The 23129-nt window shown below is 33.3% G+C and overlaps 1 protein-coding gene across 17 annotated transcripts in view; it reads right to left on the bottom strand.

Moving 5' to 3' along the window:
• LOC143247215 (next to BRCA1 gene 1 protein-like) overlaps positions 1-23129 on the bottom strand; it is a 61242-nt gene that overhangs the window by 25364 nt on the left and 12749 nt on the right. For 6 of the 17 annotated variants that reach the window (XM_076494910.1, XM_076494911.1, XM_076494909.1 and 3 more), the window contains 8 exons: positions 22136-22207; positions 19605-19746; positions 14785-14857; positions 13757-13987; positions 7194-7253; positions 5803-5932; positions 4154-4387; positions 1577-1799 (listed from right to left, as the gene is read on the bottom strand). In XM_076494910.1, the coding sequence (XP_076351025.1) occupies positions 1577-1799; positions 4154-4387; positions 5803-5932; positions 7194-7253; positions 13757-13987; positions 14785-14857; positions 19605-19746; positions 22136-22207 (1165 nt within the window). Of the gene's footprint in view, positions 1-1576; positions 1800-4153; positions 4388-5802; positions 5954-7193; positions 7254-13756; positions 13988-14784; positions 14858-19604; positions 19747-22135; positions 22208-23129 lie in introns of all 17 variants that reach the window. The other 11 variants (XM_076494904.1, XM_076494903.1, XM_076494917.1 and 8 more) reach the window with 4 other exon arrangements.

The following is a 23129-nucleotide window of genomic DNA, read 5'->3' as shown; positions in this document are numbered from 1 at the left end:
TGTACTGTTGTTAACTAGTGTAAATGTGTACGGAATTGTAGTGGGAGTTGCAGTTAGATGTTAGATACTTAATTAGTATAGGTATAAAAGTGTTCCTTGAAGAGTAACTATAACCTCAGCATCTTCAACTACAACCTCGGTAAATACATAGCATGAGCATTTGTAACTATGTGACATCAGCTGTCTTCTTTTTCAAAGACTCTTTTAACTTTAAATCTATTCTTGATCAACTAACCATAAATCCTTAATGGTCAGTTTTGATGTGAGTTTTCACTTCACAGAAGTCCCAACTACTAAAGCCTGCAAGATAGCTTTAGAACTTTATATCCAAGACCCCAACCCGTTAATACACTTCATCAGCAATTCACTACCACCAAAATTAATTTCATGTTTGATGACAAAAACTACCTATAAATAAATGGTCTAAGTATGGGAAATCCTGTGACACCAGTTCTAGCCATCACTTTTATGACAGATTGAATCTCAAGTGATCAATTCAGCCTTATACCCACCATTATACTGGCATAGGTACATTGACAATACAATTGCTGGATTCACATCTACAGAACACACACTTTTCAACCATGTTAACTCCATACATCCACAACATTAAGTTCACCTGTGAACAGGAAAAAAACTAACCAAATGGCATTTCTCAATTTCAAGATAACAAGAACCAATACACAATTAAAACAGAAATCCACATAACAATCACCCATACTGGATTATATATTCCCTGGGACTAAGCATATGAAATGAAACAAAAACTACATATCAAGAAACCAGATAAACACAGCCACAAAACTATATACACCTGATGAAATTAACAATGACATTAACAAAATAAAACATTTCATCAACATCAATAAATTTTCTCCAAAAACCTTTAAAAAAAATTATACACACACACACACACCAAGTTCAACAACACAGTCAACAACAAACAAACAATAAATTAAAAGAAACAACAAACTACAAACCCTTACACTGCTGTATACAATATGTTCCTGATATTAGCTGCAAAATGACCAACAATTGGAAAAAACTTAAAACATAACATTCCAGTAAATACCATATTTATTCAAAAACAGGTGCATAACTGAAATCCATACTATGTAAAAACTACACTGACAAACACAACACCAACATTATTTATAAAATATAATGCAACAACTGCCACAACTTCTATGTTGGAGAAACAAGCAGAAAAATGGAAACCAGAGATAAAGAACACAAAAAAACTTTCATACGTTTTGAACTCTGCAAATAAAATAAACACAACATAACCAAAAAACACAACTTGATATTTAATGTAATGTATTTTATCCCTTTGTAAGGACATTATATTGTGTTCTAATCCTGCTAATTCACATAACTTGATATTTAATGTAATGTTGTATTTTATCCCTTTGTAAGAACAACATTATATTGTGTCCTAATTCTGCTAATTCACATAATAACTTTATATTTAATGTAATTTCTGTGTATAAACATTATCTAGAAAGCTTCCTTTTTTATAAATTATAAATTAATATTGCAAGAACTGCATATTAAAGATGAATAAGACAACACATACCCAAAAGTATCTGACTGGGTGTACCTGGGTGGCTGCACTGAGGTGTTTCAATAGGTGTTGAAGGAATTTGGTTTGGTGTAACAGGGTGAGTACCAAATGGTGTATTGTTAGGTGTGCCTGTGTGGGAAACAACTGCAGGCTTAATAACTGGTTCATTTTCTCTCTTCTTCTCCACGTTGCTCAAAACATCTGCAATATGGCTCACATCCCGTTTCTCCTGTGTCTGTAAATAAATAAACATGATGTATTAAATAAAGCCTTAGAAGTAACGTTTTTTATTTGAATATTTCAAAATCCTTCCACCAGTCATTACTACAGGTTTTCCATACTTTGAAGTCTGTGGAATCCATGAAAAATCTTTATTTCAGCTTTACCATCCCATATTTATTATCTTAAAGAAAGTAACACAACCTCTGTTGTAATGGCAATAAAATAAAGACAAACAAAAATTACAAGTCTTGATTAGGTAAAGGACAAGATGTAGCAGTTTTTGAATACTAGTAAGTCCTACTGACAAGAATAGGACAACCCAACAAAAACAATTTAAAAAAAATTTGGCCACTATTCAAAGGTTCAGTTACTTTAAAATGATGGTCATAAGGTTTCTCTGGTAATTTTGTTAGGTAACATCAAAAGGCTACAACATACTGTGTTAATGAAACAGTGATTCAACATAGGACAAAAATTAGGAATTTGGTTTAATTATATCTAGGGTAACAGTGAACTTAGCCTTTAAAATGACATAACTATGTGAAGGATGTCCCATGCTTTTGCAGCTAGTGATACAAAAGGATACTGGACAGTTAGTAAACTATCATAAAACTGATTCTTTCTGTTTAACTGTTACTATAACTAGAAAACAACAGGTTAACATGTTTCCTTGCAATGCAGTACAGGTAGTGATTAAAATACAAAACAGAGTTAGAGTTAGATGTATGGTTAGCTAGTTGGTCAATTTACTGGTCAAATAATGTCAGATGATGAAATATTTGTCATTAATGTAGAACCCGTACATAGTATGGTAAACAGCAGTGTATTAACTGACAATTTCTGATGAAATTTTAGGTTCCCAAAGTTATCCTCTCTCTATAGGTAAGTCTTGGAATTACATCCATACTAACAGGTTTGAAAATGACCTACTGTTCAATGGAAAACATAAAAAAACAGTGTTTATTATGTTATAGCTTAACATTACTTCACTTATATTTTTACATATTTTGTAAATAATATAGATATGCATTAATGTAACATGTTATTGTAACACATCTAAGCTCTTTACTCACCAAAACCTTTACAGACGAGTTGTGTTATCTTATGTAGCAACATAACACCCTTCAATATTATTCACCCAACAATTATGATGTTTTTCAATTTGCAATATAATTTTATAATAATGGCACATTATTAAAAAACATATATTTACTTGGTAAAATGAGCAATAATATTATTTATTTATGACAGACAATCTAAAACTGGTAGTGCTGTGTATACCACTGGCTTTGTGGTTGTTAGATAAAGTAGAGACTTCCTTTTAATGTAACTTACATAATTATATTAAATGAATGAAAATTAAACTTACAAAAAATATATACATTTGACCATATCTGATAAAATATGACTGGTTGAAACCATGTGTATATTCTGTCTTAAGATTGAAATTATTCCAATACATCAGAGGTTTTAGCCTAATCATGGGTACATGCTGTCTTGAGATTGAAATCATTCCAATACATCTAAGGTTTTAACCTAACAATAGGTATATGCTGTCTTAAAACTGAAATTATTCCAAAACATCAGAGATTTCAACCAAATCATAGGTACATGCCGTCTTAAGATTGAAATTATTCCAATACATCAGAAGTTTTTGTGATTTTAACTTTGACATAAAAGATTAGTTCATTTTGTATTATCCATCAAAATACAAAACAGTTTGAGTAGTCAAACTTACATACAACAAAGTTTTGCCATGGAAGAATAATATTAAGTGATCTGAACTACTAATACTATATATTTAATGACAAGTAAAACATGAATAAAAATATCAAAATTAAATCATCTTTTTTGTTTCATACAAAGGTGAAGATAATACCAGTATTTTACTTTATAGCTGTTAAGCACAATAGGCAATCTTGTGATCCACCCATGACTGATACTGAAATCAAACTTGTACTTTTGTAAACCCTTGATTTTAATTAAAAGTTGTTTTTTTTAATGCACACATCAGCTTTCTCTACTGCAGTTTACTTCAAGAGAGTTCCTCAGCATTGCGAGTCTGAAAACTTACCACTGGGCCACTTAAAGAACCTGGAAACAAAAGTACTATCCTGTGGGAATTTGGGAACCTTGAAGTCTGTTCTCTAATACTTATTACTTAAATGCTCTAATAATTTAATTTTTGCTTCTAAATAAACAAAAATACTTGCACTTGTGCAAAGTAGAGAAGGGACATTTCCTGTTAAACTAAACATTAAAATATGACATTAAAAGGATTATTTTCTAACATAAATATTTTGTAATTTTTACATGAGAATGACTATTTACTACCTTTATAATAAAGTACAGTAGGTAAAGACACACCTCTTTCTGTGTGGGTTCCAAATTATTCAGCTTGTCTACTTCAATTTTACACCACATTCTATGACCAAAACCTCGACCATGATGGTAGAGTCTCCAATGGCTCTGATAGTGTCCTGGTTCTAAGGGAGCAGTGAACTGGACAGCTAAGGTTCCTTCCTCTCCTGGTTCCAATGGAGGCACACTTACCTTAGTACCAGATGGAACCAATCCCATTGTTCCCCAACAGTACTTTAGCTACAGTCAGTGTAGAACATGATAGGTGAACAACCTTACAATTAGTGACTATGTTTTTTTTTAAACAAAGAATTTAAGGCAGAAAGTAAGATGTTAGGACTGGCTAAACAATCACTTTACATATGTATATATATACACTGCTCATCTTGTGGTTCGTAGACCTAGCACAACCGTGGCAAGAGTAGATCAATATAATTTTTTATTACTCTCATGAAATCATCTCTCAGTATCATGAGTCATGGTGCATCTGGCAAAAGTCTGGATATTCCAGTTAGTATTAAATTTTGTGGTCATGTTTCTTTTGACATTTGAATAATTAAAATATTATATTGTATAGCACTGTACTGGATAAAGTTTATCATTTGTGAGAAGGGGGGGGGCAGAAAATATTACGTGAGCCTCACTAAACCTTAATCAAGCCCTGCCAATATGTGAAAGCATTTATACCACTTTAATAAGAAGATTATATGAATGTATAAAAGATCAGTGTAATATAAACAGTTTCACTATTGTAAAATATGTTCTATCTGACTTTAGTGTAGCACCACCTTGAAACTTCTTTAAGATCACTTGAAATGTCAATGCTGAAGAAGAATCTTCTGGTTTGGCACATTAATCCAGCTTTGAATAACAATCAAAATGTTACAAAGGTTTAATTAGTGATTAACAATGACTGTTCACTCTCTTTTCACTCTGGCTTCACGGATTTTAGTAACGGTTTTAGTGCCACCTGATGTGTATAATTGGAATTACTTTTCCAAACAAAAGATGCACCAATGTTACATATTTCAAAGTTATTCACTTGATATGTGGATTTCTTTTAAAAAATATTTTACAGAAGTATCACCTAGTGAAGATGTGAAACCAACAAACATTTACTCAAGTTATTTGGGCTTGATCCTGAAATGATACAGCCTAAATGGCAGCAGACTAATTCTGAATGAACAAAACACTCAATTTTTTTTACAAATAAGCATTTTGTGTTAAATATTAATCTTACTATAAAAATAATCCACCACTCAGAGTTTGTTAGCTTTATTACAATAACTTTTCGTAATTTATTCAGTGTCCTTTTATATTGTACCTGGTATTTACTCTCATTTGCTATAAATTGTCTCTAAATTAGTAATGCAGGGTTTAAATGCATAGCTGCTAATTCTAACATCATATACATAATACTCACCCATGCACAAAAGGCTGTAATTATATATAAATAAATTAATTAATAGGCAAATAATTATTGCAGTGTTATACTCTCCATGCATGCATGTTATCAGAAATGTCACATGTAGCTTGAATTGTTATATAGGGCCACTTACTGTTATTATTTAGTGTTTCTCAGCTAAGAAATTTTTCATACTGAAAATCACAATAAAATGATTATTCATAACCAAGAGTAAATCTAAAAGCCTTACCACTGTGCCAGCAGTCCAAGGTTTTGTTCCAGTATTCTGTACTCTCCAACGTTTCACAAATTTGGTTCCAGGTTGCAAGCGAGTTCCATCTGGTATAGTTTCATCCTCAAGAAAATAAGCATCCATAAACCTAGCCCAAATGGTCAAATACCTAAGCTACTTTACCATTCATAAACCTAGTACAAACACTCAAATCTATAAATTACTTTAGCATCCATAAACCTTAGACAAACAAAATATGTAATGTAGCAACCATAAATCTAACACAAATGGTCAAATATATAAATTACTTTGACATCTGCAAACCTAACACAAAAGGACATATACCTAAATTATTTTTATGCATTTTACCACAGACTTGTATTTAAAGTATGGATAATATCAAAGAGTTCACATTTGAGAAAGATGGATAAAGTGTAGAATATTAACTCTTTCCAGACTGGGAGTGTGACCCAACATTTCTTCAGTTGAGGTGGATATACTTTACCTCATGCACAAAATTCAAGAAAAACTTAAACAGTAACTAGTTTTGGGTTTAAAATTTTCATATTATTTGATTTGATTGTTTAATAATTTTCTTTATGTCATGAAATTTCCAAACTTTTATTGTGAGATATGTTTTTGAAAACAAAATTGAAAATAAACTTGAAACTGTCTTAGAACTTTGTTTATAAATTGTATTAATGTATACACATGTACCTGGTCAATTTCAAATTTATTATCATTAACATACTGCTTTAGAAAATATTCTGTGAGTTGTATAAGTTATTACTTCAGATCATTAAACATGATGCATTTGACCTTTCTAAATGGTGTCAAGTTAGGCTAAGTAAATATATTGTTGCTAACAACACTATTGGCAAAAATCAATTTTTATCTAATGACATATGTCACTTTAACCTGTTCAGTACCGTAGACGAGATAACTCGTCCAAGCCGATTGGTAACACAGTGCCACAGATGAGTTAATTCCTTCTCAATAATACCTAACTTCAACGCTAGATGTCAGCACCATACATGCATTTGACCTAGTTACAAATTGTTTCACTTTCGATCCAAAATGGTGTCACGAAAAACATTACAAAATGAAGAAGCATTAGAGTTGTATTGTAGCAGCTGAAATACTTGGCAGTTAACAGGTTAAATAAATTGTAAGTTTTAATAATTAAATCTCCAATGGAAACAGTTCACATCTAGGGCTGTTGAGTGCACTTATATGAAGATTCTAAATCTGCTTTATATTTCAGATTCAATTGAAACTAGAAAAATTCCAGAGTAATGCAATCAGCCATTAAATAGTGAATGTTGATGTCAAGTAAATAAATGAGGCCAGCAAATACTTGGACTACTTAATTGAAAACACTTGAAGTCAAAAGTAAGGGAAATACTTGCCTGTATTTTTCCAGTTTCTTCATCATTTTAGAAACTTTTTTTTCTCTTTTGCTTTGACCACTGTACAAGTAAAATTATGTTTTCTTCTGTTATACAAGTAACATAAGGCATATCCACAGATACATATGGTCAAATACCTGACACACATTACTTAATAAAATCTTGAGGTGAGTAGAAAGTCTAAATATCCTTTCTTTTCTTAATCAAAGATATAATTTTCCTAAACTGAAATTTATTTCCAACAAGAACTTGCCTTCACTCACAAGATTAGTTTTCCCCATTTTCTGCTGCCGGCTATATGCAAACCTTTTTTTAAAACATGACACAAGCCTTATGCACCCCCAACTGGAATCAAATATTCCAACATGTCACTCATTCACATCAACTTGCATCACCTCTCCACCAATAGGAGAGCACCACATAACACGATGCATGTGATTTTTTCTATACACCACTATCGAGCAATTACTTTTAAGTCTGGCAGAAGATTGAGCACCAGAATATTCTAGGTAGGAAAGGTGGGAAGTCTGAGAAAAATGATGTACTATTGGAAATATATTTGCAATACAGGAAAATTATAACTTCCAATAAGGTATTTCCCTCCCTTCACAAGGTTAGCTAAAATTCCACACTGGAAAAAAGGAGGGACCAGTGGGAGAGAAGAACAAAAATACCCTTCAAAAATGTCCAAAGGATACCCATGTATATGAGAGAAACAGATCAGATAATCTGAGGAAGACCACTCCACCACTTCTAAGCCAGGTACTTCTTAACATGAACAGTTATGAACAAACATGGCAGAAAAGAATAAATCAGGAAAGCAATTCCAATCAGATAAAAAAACAACTCAATCCTACAGAAGGAAAGTCAGTAAACAAGGATGTGTCCCATGGTGTAGAATGGCTAGAGCATGGCAAACCATATTTGGTAAGTCAACTACATTCCATACATCCTTGCTGGCTATCAAAATCTGCTTGATGGTAGGATGAGGATCATACCATCTTCACCTTAAGCCATAAAACTGTGGATACTAAGAAATAACTGACTCTAGAGCATGAAACAAGAGTGGTATTAAGCCAAGGATCTGGAAACACATAATCCTGTATCCTAGGGAAGCCCATCACATGCAATTAACTCCTGCATCCATGAACTTGGTCCAAAATTTAATAATATCATCATCATAAGGGAAAAAATATTGTTTGTCTCTGTTCTATGACCCATGACACAAAAGAAGGAATTGAGGAAGGAAGATGGACAACCCAAACCTGTGCAAGGACTTAAGTTAATTGGTTCACTCAATATTCAAAACCAGCTTGCAGGGTACTGACATTCACACAATGGCAAAATGAGGGCAAATAATCAAAAAGGTGAACTGCATTGAGAAATCACACTCTGTTGCATATATCATTAAATCCAGAAATTGGTAAGCCTTCCACACAAGCAAAACATCACCACCTGAACTGAATGAACATAGCCATCTTTGTGGAACCCATCCAGTATGATCTATTCATGGTCACCCACCTCAGTAGCTTGAAAATAGAAAGTTATAAAGACTTCCATACTCCATTGAAATAAAGAGGGGTGAAGAGCACTGACAATTCCAGAGAAACTGCTACACCTGAGATGGTGCAATGGGTAATCACGAAGTCATATTTAGAAAAGCAGACCACACTGATTTATTCAATTAGACATCCAGGGAGGGGCAGTTATTCCCTTATGCTTTATCCATGCCATCCATCTCAAAGGTGAAAATTTGGGGCCATGGAAATAGTGCACAAGTCCAAATGGTGTTCAGTAGAGATTTGTGTAGACAGAATATCTGGTCAGGCACCACCTGTCACCCAGTGGAATCCAATGGATGAAATCTGAAGGAAGAGCCTTTGAAAGAAGAGAAAGCATTAACAAAGAGTTACCTAGTTTCATACCCATACCGAAGTCTCAGGTATAGCAACAGGTGGCAGACGATACCCTGAGGATGCAGAAACCATGATGTAGTAGAGATAATGGGAGATGAATGTCTGAGAAGTGGTCCACATGCCCAACTGCAGAATCTTCTTTAAAGGCCAAGTGAGATGAGAAGCAATGGGAAAGGTGAGAGGGCAGATTTGATGAGAGGTAACACAGAACTTAAATTCAGAAGGAGACAGAGTAAGAAGCCAACTGGCTAAATAACAAATCCAAATTGTTGATGGTTAAGGGAAAAAAATCCTGAGATGATGAGGGTTGCTATGGTATAAACAAATAAAAACAGAAATCCCTGAAGAAAGCTGTGTGGGTAAAATAACAACAAAGGACATACATTGGACACAGAAGTTTATCTGGGTTTACTGTTGAAGGTAGAAATGAAAAATAGAAGGAAAGGAAATGAACAAAAAAAGATTAATTACCTTTATGAGTCACCATGGTCTTGGGAATGAAGAAATGATCTGGATAAGAGAGAAGAAACGTTGGGTAGTAAAGTGTGCAAGTAATGTTGGTAGAAAATAGAGCCCACAGGTCAAGAATAAAAAGAAATACCCCTCAAGGGACATGTAGAATAGAGAACACAAGGTAATGGGCTGAAATGGAATTAAATTAAGGGAATGGAGTTCAACATTAATTTCCTGATCCACGAGAACTGGACACTTAAGCAGCTGATGTATCCATAAAAAACAGATCAAAAGAGTAAGAAAAAGGGAAAGAAAGACCCTGCAGTAACAATAAAAATGGAAAGTATGTGACAGGACTACCCAATACCCAGGTATTGAGGAGATTGAAGACCCCCTTCTCAAAAAGCCATGAAATAAACTCAGATGTCAGAAAATGCAAATGCTGGATGGGAAGCTGGAAGCCCCTGAACTAGGGCAAAGGTGTGAAAAACACTACTTTTCTGCTGAAACTCAGTCATGGATGAAGAACAAACGGAATGTGCTAAATGAAACTGAGATCTCCTCACAAGGGACAAAACAAAGCCCAAGCATGAAGATAGAGAATGTGATGCACGGTAAGCAGAATAAGGGAATATGTAGATAAGAACTGGAAATATATATTTTGATCATGCAAAAACTGAGAAAAAACCCACTGAAGAGTAAAGTATGATCCCATTATGAGGCATGAACTTACTGACTGAGATGGGATAACTTGATGAACATTCTCCAGTTTCCAGTCTTTTTTGGGAACCACAAACAGGCAAAAGTAAAATTCCCTTGAACCTCCTGTCATGCGAGATGGAAGATCTTGTAACACATCAGAAAGATGCTTGCATGACAAAGGATCCTGAGGAGGAAAGGAAACAGACATGTTCGATAAGAAAAGAAGAGCAAGAAATGGGATGACAAAACCTTCTGACAATATTCTGTGAACCCAAACATCAGATATGAAGGGGTTCTGCTAATGAGGCCATCAGACAGGCTCCCACTGGATCTGAAGTCACTGAGAAATAACAAACAGTGGCACTGCAGAAAGAAGGAATAGAAAAGAGCTCAGAAAGAGAAGGTCAGAAGACAGTAATCAGCACCACGCTTGGCTCCAAATGGGACAAATGAGCCACCAAATGAGAAAGGATGAATTTTTGTTGGACCAAAGTGACCTTCGACTCCAAAGTGTACAAAATCATGTCAAACACGTAAAAACTCCATATGAAGACCCTGTACATAAGAAGCCAGGTCTGTGACAATATGGTATCATGATCCAACAGGCCCCAACAACAAAGAAACAAAGTTTGCAGGGCCAAAACCAAAGACAACAGGTGGGCTAATGTGGAAATAATGATGGAAAGGATGTCCCCAGTAAATTCCTCAAGGTTTCTATGAAGATCTTCAGATAGAAGATGGCTTGAGAAAAGGTACCACAACACAGTCATCACAATAAAACAAAGACAAGAATACTGGGCATATGTTAGATGAATGGGAGATTCAGGACCTACACCCATAAGAGGCAGAACTGAATCAAACAAATGTTGGTTCAGATGAAGCCAGCCCACTTTATGATAAGAGAAGTTGGACTGATCTGAATCCTGTGGGCAAAACATGCAGTGTGAACCTGAATATCAAGATGGGGGGAAATCTAAATAAGGTTGGAAAGCAGTATCATGTAAAAGAAAGGGACTTGTCATAAGAAAAAGAAGCAACAGACAAAACTTCACATACCTGATAAGGGCTGAACAGAATCTTCAGGAAGGGTGTGAAAAAGGATGGCAAACAATAGAAATCCTAATTAGTGTGGTCACGAATGAAAGGCTCAGGAGGAGTAGGTGCAGTAGGAGGAGACAAAGGTTGTTCAATGTAATGCTCAATATTCCAGCAAATAAATGCTGAAAATTCTCTATGGCCTGAAGTATGACACTGGATAAATGTGACAGATTTGAAGTGACAATAGCACTTTGAATTCATGCTTGACATGAAACAAACAAGTAGAAGATTTGGCAAAGAAACATGGGTAAAAAATGCTTTCAAAATGAAAGGGGAAATTTTTTGAAAATAAATTAAATAAAATACAAGTGAAACTCAAAAAAACTTCTGAACTCAAGCAATGCCAAATAAGAAGTAATGGTCCAGCAGTCGTGCATAGAGAGTCATATGTGTCACATGATGGTGTGGTTTAGAGATGACACATCTTGATTTGCATAAGAGCCATTTGAAATTGTTGATTACAATTTCAGGGGTAGAAGGAAGGCTTGTGGCATACATTATTAAAAAAAAAAAGGTTTGCATACAGAAAGCAGCATAAAACAGGAAAATCTAATCTTGTGAGCAAAGGCCCATATCAGAAGCACTCTTTCACAAATATCAGGTAACTCCACTTTGGTTTTAATCAGATACCCACATAAGCATTTAGATACAAAATTATTATTCTTATGATTATCTTATAAACCTACAAAAATTGTAAATGCTTTTACACAATAAAAAAGATACTTAAAACACTGGCAAGTAAACTAATGACCATGAAGTTCAGTTGTAAATTATATGTTTCTGTCAAGATTTATTTACTCACACACGTACAAACACACAGATGAGTAAAAAAACCCTGCAATGATATATTTTTCTTATCAGATGTCTTCAGTTATACATAACTAATTATAACTCCACATCACACAGAGATGTTGCTCTCAGCCAGGTTTCTTTAACTACATATTGTACAGTGTGAAATGTAAGCTTTACCACCACACAGTTTCACCAATGTAGTAAGATATGTGTGCTTTACCCCCATGCACAGCTTCACTAAGGCAGTGAAATATGTGTGCTTTATCATCATATACAGTTTTACCAAGGCAGTGTGCTTTCAAATCACATACAGTTTTACCAAGGCACCATGATATGTGCTTTACCTCACCATATAGTTTTACCAATACAGTGTCATATTTGTGCTTTAACACCATGTACTGTTTTACCAAGACAGTGTGATAAATGGGCTTTACCACCACATACAGTTTTACCAAGGTAGTGTGATATGTGTACTTTACCACAACATAGTTTTACCAAAGCAGTCTAATGTGTGTGCTTTACCACAACAGTTTTACGAAAACAATGTGATATATGTGCTTTACCCCAACATAGTTTTATGAAAGCAGTGTGATGTGTGCTTTACCACAACATATAGTTTTACCAAAGCAGTGTGATGTGTGCTTTACCACAACATATAGTTTTACCAAAGCAGTGTGATGTGTGTGCTATACTACAACATACTGTTTTACTAAAGCAGCTTGATGTGTGTGCTATACCATAACAAACTGTTTTACTAAAGCAGCGTGATGTGTGTGCTTTACCACAACATACTGTTTTACCAAAGCAGTGTGATGTGTGTGCTTTACTACAACATAGTTTTACGAAAACAGTATGATATATGTGCTTTACCCCAACATATAGTTTTATGAAAGCTGTGTGATGTGTGCTTTACCACAACATACAGTTTTACCAAAGCAGTGTAATGTGTGTGCTTTACCACAACATATAATTTTACCAAGGCAGCATGGTATGTGTGCTTCACCATAACATAATTTTACCAAGGCATTGTGATACGTGTGTTTTACCACCATATGCAGTTTTACCAAGGCAATGCAATATGTGTGCTTTACCACCAAATATAGTTTTACCAAAGCAGCATATGTGCTTTACCACAACATACAATTTAACCAAGGCAGCATGATACGAATGCTTTACCACAACATACAATTTAACCAAGGCAGCATGATACGAATGCTTTAACACAATATATTGTTTAACCAAAACAGTGTGATACATTTGCTTTACCACCACATACAATTTTACCAAAGTAGTGTGATATGTGTAATTTACCACCATATGCAGTTTTACCAAGGCAATGCAATATGTGTGCTTTACCACCAAATATAGTTTTACCAAAGCAGCATATGTGTGCTTTACCACAACATACAATTTAACCAAGGCAGCATGATAAGAATGCTTTAACACAATATATTGTTTAACCAAAACAGTGTGATACATTTGCTTTACCACCACATACAATTTTACCAAAGTAGTGTGATATGTGTAGTTTACCACAACATACAGTTTTACCAAGGCAGCATGATATGTGTGTGTTTTACCAAGGGGAAAAATTTTACTCACCTTCCTCTAGCAACAGATTCAAGATTTCTGTGTAGATTGTATCGATCACAAATATTTGTAGTGGATACAAGATTGAGCAGTTGCTGTTTCGTACGAAAATATTTCTTGTTCCTATCCTGAGGAAGCTGGAAGAGTTCCCGAGGCTTCTTAATATTCAGAAACAGGTGATCTTCATCATGAATATTTGGAAGTGATTCACACTTTTCACAAAGGTCATAATTTGGACAATTCCTGGAAATGATGAAAACATAAACTAGTTCTGTTCCATACCTTTATAAAAATGTGAACTTGGAAAAACTTATGAAGTAATGAATTGTCTTCACTGTTATAACATTTTAATCAAAAACATGTCTTGCAAGAACTCAATGTAGTCAAGCTTAACTGATCTGCTTTCTCTATAAATTCAAGTCTTAAAAGACAAAATCTTTATTGGTAATCACAAGAGGCTCTGTTTTGATGCTCTAATTAAATAAAGATTTCTTCCTTTCAACTGGCCATACTTAAGCGTGCTTTTAGAACTAGTTCAGAACTAATGAACATTTATTTCATGTTCTTCTGTTGTGCTGTACATAACTTCTGTTAAAATCATAAATGATTTCAATATCACTATGTTAACAGTCAGTGTGATTCTTAAAGAAAAAAATTCTGTACTTTTGGGCTCCGACAACTCAATCCAATGTTACTGTTTGCTTGTCTGTCTGTAATTAAGCACAAAACTTTACAATGGGCTATCCATGCTCCACCCACAACAGGTATCAAAACCTGTTTTCTGTGCTGTAAGTCTGCAGATATACTGCTATACCACAAGGGGACTAGCATTACTGATTCCAATGACAGAAATAACTGAATGTTAAAACTGTTTTAATGTTGCTACCAAACAGGCTATATTCTGTACACAAAACAAATCAGAAGTTATTACAAGTGTTTGATGGTCATGCTATCAAAACTTTTGAGTTATGATTGTAACTACTTTCCAAAAGAAAAAATAAACACCAAAGAAATGGTTGGAGCCATAAAACAGTACATACCAGCATTTGAACCTCACTCCTTGGACGACTTTTTTACAACTATCACAGATGATCCCTACATGAACAGGAGAATCTATACATATAAAAACAACTGAAATACAATAGCAATCAAAGATAAAGAAACAACTTTTTGTCACAATATGTAAAGATAATTTTATTACCAATCACATGGTCTATGGGTTATTGGTGGTTATGAAAAGGTTAAGTAAGTAAAGAAAGGAAGTGGATAGATCTCACTTTGACCTGCCAAAAAAATAAAAAATTCAAGTGGTCTGTAAACAAGAGAGTTGATAACTACTGATCTATATAATTACAGTTTCTGGTTATAAAATATTCTCAATTTAATACTTCACTGTAACAACATTGTTTGAAGTATTATAAATATTCTAATACCTATTTCTATTTTCTAGCTTTTTAAATAAAACAGTTTTGTTTTCAGTGTTATATTATCTAATGCTTGCTGATACAATTATATTCATGATGTTAGAAAAACACCAAGGTTTATGAAGTATTGATACAAAAGGATAATAACCCAAATGCTTTCAAAAGGTAGACCTTTCTTCTTCAAGGTCCAACATTTACATTTTGTCCAATGCTAGAGCTATGTTAGAATCTAGGAATGACTAAACAATTCAATGATCACAGCACTGGCAAAAGTACTAGACTAAACATTCAACATCAAATCTTATATATTACATATAATACTAATGTACAAGTTTTAAATCAGAGGGAGATTGTGGGGTAAAGCATACAAATGCATATTTTCATACTGATCCATGTGGTGTGTTTAGTACTGGTACAAAATCTTCTGAACAGATTCTCTTGATTTTGTACAGAGATTTGTTTGTGATATCTCAAAAATTAAAGGAAATAAATGAAAGATATAAAATGTTTTTGGAACTTTACAAGCAGAATTTCTAGAAGAATCTGACTTGTTTGCAGATTTCCAAAACATAAAAGCTAGAATGTTACCATAAACAGTTCTACACTACCTGCACAATGCTCTATGTCGTTGCTTGACACAGTCTCTGCAGGTAATGTAAGATTTAAAGTAAAAATTAATTTTCTTCAGGATTTTATACAAAACAAATGTTTGAAGTGGTAAAACAAGAAAATACTATAAATTAATAAAAACATATCTGTAGTAAAAATCAGTTATGGTGTAGTTTAATTCCATACAAAACTCAGAAAACCAGTTTGTTTTGTTTTATCAAGAAACCATTCATTCTGTCCTAAAATAGGTAGACCTGAGACTTCTGTTTGAAGTTTTTAATTTATAATGTCCACGAGTAAGATGGACAGTAGAAAATGCCGTCTCTAATCTACTTGTCAATCACCTTGAGTGATTATGACTCAGTCAAACATTGAGTTTGGTTGGTTGGTTGATTTGGCATTGTATGGCACAAAGCAGCTAGGTTATCTGCCCCAAACATCCAGTAAAATTTAAATTAAAGTAAATTTAGTAAAATCCATAAAAGGAAAGTAAGGTAAAAACAAAACAAAGTTTAAAAAAACATAAATAGCATAAAACCAATATTTACTTCTAGTCTACAATGTTAAGAGAAAAACAACAGTAATACAACTTATAAAGGACTTTTTGTGGCATAACTGTAATTATCATAACTCACCAGGAAGACTGAAAGATAAATACAAAGACCACCTTCAGTCACCTAAAGTTGGCCTTTCTAGTCCTGGTTTTGAGTTATTTGACATTATGGCCACTTTCAAAAAGTAATAAAAATTTTAAAAGACTTGTAGCAAAATGTTAATAATAATTCACCAGGATGACTAACGGGTAGTTCAAACAGCAGCGTTAGTCACCTAAAGTTGGCCTTTCCAGTCCTAGTTTCGAGTTATTTCACGTTACGGACATTTTCTAATTTCAAATCAAACTAGATGGACTTTGATTCTTAAAAGGGAATCATGTTAAAAATGTCTAATGTATAAATTAAAAACAATTTAAATGGCATTGAAAAGATTAATGGCTTATAGAAAACTAAAAACATTACGAAGGTGGACAGTGTCACCATCAGCAATAACACTGTCTAACGTTATGGGTAAATCTTGGGACAGAACATGTTTAAAATGGTGCAGTCGTTGAGAGTTGTAACAATGGAAAGAAAGTCAAATTGGCTTATTGGGACCTGAGTGTTACACAGACTACACATCAGTGCATCAATTCCAGATAAAAGAAAATCATGAGCTAAAAACTGTGACCAATGTGTAGTCTAGTTATAACAACTTCCTCTTTCCAATCCTTACATAAGCAAGATGGCCAAAGTCCAATGTAGGGTTTTATTTGTTTTTGCTTTGCTCACTCCAAGTCGACTGCCAGCTGGCACAGAGCCGAGCCTTGAATACAGGACTATAGTCCATGTATGGAACAGGCACAGCGATGACAGTACCAGAGCAGATATATTTAGCTGCAGTGTCAGCGAGCTCATTCCTGTGAATACCAACGTGGTCCGATATCCAGAGAAACTGGATAGAAGTAGATGTTAAAGAGAAATGGGCCAGTCAGTTTTGAATATCAGAGAAAACAGGTGTGAACTAACGTGAAGTGATTCCAGGGCCAGTAGAGAACTGAGCGAGTCAGTATAAATAGTACAGTTTGAATACTGCTTAGCTTCTATGTGATCCAGGGCATGAAAAATGGCATATAGTTCAGAAGTGAACAAAGAAACTGTAGAAGGGATTCTGTGTGCAACCACTGAACCACAACAAACCATGGCAGAGATCACACAGTCACCTGATTTCGAACCATCTGTATAAATAGGAATGGAAGGATGGTTTGAAAGATGTTCAGCAAATAACAGACAGTATTTCCAATTGGGAACACTGAGTTTAACAATGAAGGTTGCAAAGTAGGATATAAATCAGAATCTCATTATTTAGATTTTTACAGTTTCCCAATTACCAAATTAAACTTTTATGAAAACATAAATACCAAGGAGAAAAATAATTTAACCTGCTAAAACTTTTTTTCTACACCAATGACCCTTTTTCTCAAACTGAGGACAAAATCTCTAGAATACTTATGTTTTTCCTTTCTAATGCCACAACTTATAAAACGATATAGTGTTTCAAACTACAAATTTCATATCTCAAAAAATTCCAAATATTATTCAATATTCATCACTACTCTATTGACCACAGTTACAAGCTTGTCTTTATTTCTAAAATTTTTCTGCCAATAAAATTTACATCTAAGTATTAAAAAGTTGTCAAACTTAAGTCAATAAATATATATAAAAGACACCTGCAATTATGGTGTTTTTTTTCAGAAAATAATTCACTAAAACAAAGTAACATTCTTCATTTAAAAGGTACCTAAAACCTTAAAAACTACCAAGTATTGTGGAGATACTAAGTAATATACTGGAGCCTTGATATCCGGTGGACACTTGGATAATGTCTGGTGACTAGTTTTTAATTTGAAGCTTTTAAAATTACAAATAATTTAAAAACTCACTATGTCAAGAAAGACTTGAGTTGTTTCCTAAGACCCAAAAGAGTTGACAATTTTTAATTAAAGACATTCTGTTAAAGCTCATGCTTGTTAAGTCTGTTAATTCAAAACTATTATACATCATAAAACAAGATGTCACAAATCTTCCATTATATATAGAAATCTTGAAGATGTCCCAAACATCCATTAGATATATCAGGTCATCCTATAAATAATATCTGAAAATTTAAAATACAGAAAATGCATCATCATTTCTGTCTTTGTAGAAGGTTTTAATGATTAAAATGTGTAGCAGGACATGTATAAAAATGTTCAGACAAGTAAAAGAAACTAACCCAACTCCACTTTTTCAGATCAGTAATCAAACAAACCCTTATAAAGATAAATGTGTTTGAGAAGCACATTAGGCATATAATCCTTTATGAATTTAAAAAAAACAATAGTGCAGCAGAAACTACATGAAACATTCAAGATGTTTATGGTGAAGAGTCTCTCAAGGAAAGAAAATGTTGAAGGTGGTTTCAGAAGTTCAGATCAGGTGACTACAGCTTAAGTGATGCACCACGTTCAGGTCATCCTGTTGAGTTTAATAATGACTTGCTGCTGGCTGCACTTGATGAAGATTGTGTTGTAACAGTTGAACTAGAACAGCTGCTTAATTCAACCCATTCAATAGTTCACCATCATCTGCAACAGCTTTGTAAACTTGGAAAATGGGTCTCCCATGATTTGACAGAAGCCAACCTTAGAGCAAGAGTGGACATTTGCATTTCTCTGCACTCTCATGAATGTAACTCACCTTTTTTGAACAGGCTAGTGACTGGAGGTGAAAAGTGGATATTTTGTAAAAATTTTAAGTGCTGCAGACTATGGCTCAGCGCAGGTAAACTGGCTGAACTAATAGAAATCTTGAACAAAATGTCACAAAACTTCCATTAGGTACAGAGATCTTAAACAAGATGTCACAAAACTTCTTGCTTTACTCAGCATCGTCTTCACAGACATCAAACACTTCCTTCTAACAATCCATTAGAATACAAAATTTGGTAAAGCTTTACAAGCTACCAATGACACAAACCTCATCTATGGCTAAAATACAGATCTTTAAGTCTTTGGATTTCAATTTCTAGATGCATGTAAGCTATCTACAGCAGTAGGTAACATGATATTAAGAAACAAACTTCTATTTCTTACCTAAGAAAAAAGGGAGCAGTTAATGTCCCACACAGTGGAGTGAACTACAGACGATGCAACTTTTTGATGACAATGCAAGACTTTTACAGCCAACTCAAAGACAGCACAGCACAAAAAAAAAATGTCAGTGTAAAATGCTACATCTCTCCAAACTTACCTTTATGTTTAGTATCATTTTCACAAGATTTGTTTGACTCCTTCTGGGATTCGGGCTGTGTCATAAGCCTAACACCTGCCAGTGACTTTGTCACTTTTCTGACAACTTGTTTGGTAATTTTTGAGGTCAACTCTTCCTGAAACTAAAAAATGTACATAATTGTAAACAATGTCCTCTTCAGTGCATCTTGCACATGATTCTAATGTGAAAAGATGATACTTAAGGGTTATCAAAGTTTTTAATATAGTAAGGAAAACAAGTTTTGAACTGTTTTAATGTATTCAATATTTCTAATAAAATTTCATTTTCTGTATCAATTACTACAAAAGTATTTTTTCACATTAAAAAGTAAAATATATCTTTTTAGATGTGCAATTTTTACTTCAAATGGTTTTAACATAATTATATTCACAATACTGTTACTTTTTTTTATTAACTCTCTCACCAAGGGTTACGTCAATCTGACTGACCATGTGACTTCTTTAAACTTGTTTAAAATCTTTATAGATTTAATACTTCTAGCTTGTAATACATTGTGTACATCTTCACAAACTTTGGCAGTTTTTCAGTTGACATTACAAGTCTTTCACACAAAAAATCCTATTTTTAGTAAAGTATTTTTGATAGACTAAAATAAAGATTTGACCTTGAATATATTGAGTATTTGTTTCAAATAATGTATGTACAAAGTAAGTTTCATGTTCAGATTAAAAGTACTTTTCCTCATCCTAAAAACATCAAATTTCCTTTGTGCTATTCAAAAATCTCCTAAATATATTTCAATTTTTTTTTCAGGTAAAACTTATATTTCATCAGTTATTACTCTACCCTAATTCAAATGAGATTGGTCAATTTCACCAACCTTGTAACCATCAAAAATTATCTAAATTAACCTTTTTTTCTTTTTAGAATTACTTCAAATTATAGCACAAAACTGCATTAATTTATCTTGAGCAGCTTTAAGCTGGTAATAGTACACATTTATTGACAATTAAATTTTATTGTTTTACTACCCTTTCAACTGCATCTAACTACTAACTGTGCCATAAAGAGCTGTGAAACACTTAGAGAACCCACAAATCACATTATGCTATCGAATTACATTACTCAGATACTACTCATGTGTGTGTCTCATGAAACATGTTTTATTATATTATTAATCATTTTACGTAATCTTATCTTAATTAACCTAAACATATTCCTACTTTATCTCTTTTATAATAATAAATAATTATTTAGCAATCTTCTTTTTTTCTTGCTGTTGATTATTGATTGTACTTAAGCCTACACATTTTTTAGTAATGGTAGTAGTGCATTAAATATTGCACAGCGAATATGGGCTACAAACATTAAAGAGCAGACAATTTCTCCTGACTCCCAAAATTTTTCTGGCTTTCTAACTATGTGACAAGAGCCATTTCAAATTCATTCAAATTAGTAATTAACTTTTATTATAGGAATGAAGTTTGTACTCTAAGCAAAATTGACAATCATCTGTTCAAAACATAACATTATACAGTATATCATTTGATAGATGAAAACTTTGACTTTCCATTGGTTATAGATAATATATAATTAACTGTAAAAAGAGTACTATTAACAAAGCTTTCGAGAGAAGATGTGACAGTTATGTGTGGCAGAAGCAGTGTAATTTTCCATTTATAGCTCTATAACCAAACAAAACTGAAGGCTATAAAAATGATTTGTCTGAGCAATCACAACATTATAAAGAGCAATTTACATTTAATTTCATACATTTTAAAGGGGTAATGAATAAAATCAAAAAGATGCCATAAAAATGTTCAAGGAAGTTCAGGATTTTAAAAATATTTCCTTATTGAATTAAGAACTTAAAACTTGTATACTATAAAAATATGAATTATTAGCTATGTGTTTATGTCATATTAATTGGTATGACATAAATCAAAAGTAGTTTAATAAAAGTTAAATGTAAGACACTAAAACTTTCTGCTATGTGTAGTAAAAGATACCTGGGAGAAAGAGTTAAAGCCTGAAATATTAGCCAATAATTATTTAATTTAAATACCATTCCTTTGAACAACTGAAGTGTTGCTAACAAGTTTTAATGTCTGTCATGGTTAATATTACTAAACATCATGTGATATTTTTAACATTTAGTGTCAAAATATTCTAAACACTTCCTTACTTTCATTGTCCTAATTAGTACACAAAACACAATAATTTCACACAGCAACACCATACATAAAATGGTCACTTCATACATTCCATGGTAAACAACACATGGTCAGTTCACATGATTACCTAGTACAAACACTGCTACTTCACATTAAATATAGCAAACAGCAGATAGTCAGTTCACACAATGACTTGGTGCACAACACGTGGTCAGTTTACACAGCACAAGCTCAGTTCACACAACCACATAGAACACAATTCAGTCACATATTCTATATGGTAAACAGTATATGGTCAGTTTACATATATTTCATGTAACAAAAATTTCACCCCACACAGTGCACTTTAGTTTAATTCAACATTACAATACTTACCTGATTCATGTACAACACAAACCACGGTGGAGGTTCTGGGCTTGTATCAAGTTTTCCAGGTAAGTGTTCCTCCTTCAAATGAATAATGTAACATTAATCATTTACTTTGATTCTCTTTCATGTATCTAGGATATCAAAGTTTTCAATAAATAGTCATGGATCAGAAAAGGCTCAAATTAAAGAAAATATTCAAAGTTTAAGAACAACTACAAATGAAATTCACATACTTTACAAAACAAATGAGATAAAAACACTCTTTGCTGATTTTTTGTATTAATATCTTATTCATAATACAATTCTCTTTCACTTATTCACACGATCTTTCTTAAACTGGATTAACTGTTGGAGTTTTGGTTCAATTATACTTTTATATCATCAGACATGAATCCTCTGGTGCCAATTACGTCATGTCTGATAAATCTTAGGACTAGAAAATAACACATGGCATTTAACAATAGATGTTTGTCAAATACACAAAATGTGAAACCATAAACACAAAGGGGTGCTCAATTCACAATGTGGTTGAAGGATGAAAATGTCACCAAACGTGCTTGCTCTTTCAGATATGGGTGCATTATACTGTGATGGCCAATTCCACTATTTGATGGTAAAAAATAGGCACAACTGTTGGCGATAAATGGTGTTGACTGGTTGCTTTCCCTCTACTTTATTATTTTAAAATTAGATACAATAAAACAGATAGCTCTTGAGCAGTTTTGTACAAAATTATGAGGTATGATTACACTGATTAGTAATATGGTTGATTACCAATTTATCAGGCATACCATCAAGCTCATTTATTATATATGCAAAAACGGCTCATTTGGGTTGAGAAAATATTTTACATAGAAGAGCAAACAACGCTTCGACCTTCTTCGGTCATCGTTAGGTTCACAAAGAAAGAGGTAACTGACCGGAAGCTAACCACGTTTGGAAGGGGTTGTGTAACTGAGTGTCGGAACGTAGAAGGTGGTGTTAGATGTTTGAATATATA

The sequence above is a fragment of the Tachypleus tridentatus genome, chromosome 3 (genome assembly GCF_004210375.1).
Source record: "Tachypleus tridentatus isolate NWPU-2018 chromosome 3, ASM421037v1, whole genome shotgun sequence".
Classification (NCBI taxonomy): domain Eukaryota; kingdom Metazoa; phylum Arthropoda; class Merostomata; order Xiphosura; family Limulidae; genus Tachypleus; species Tachypleus tridentatus.
Note: the sequence above shows the minus strand (reverse complement) of the source record. Positions and strands in the feature narration are given on the sequence as shown.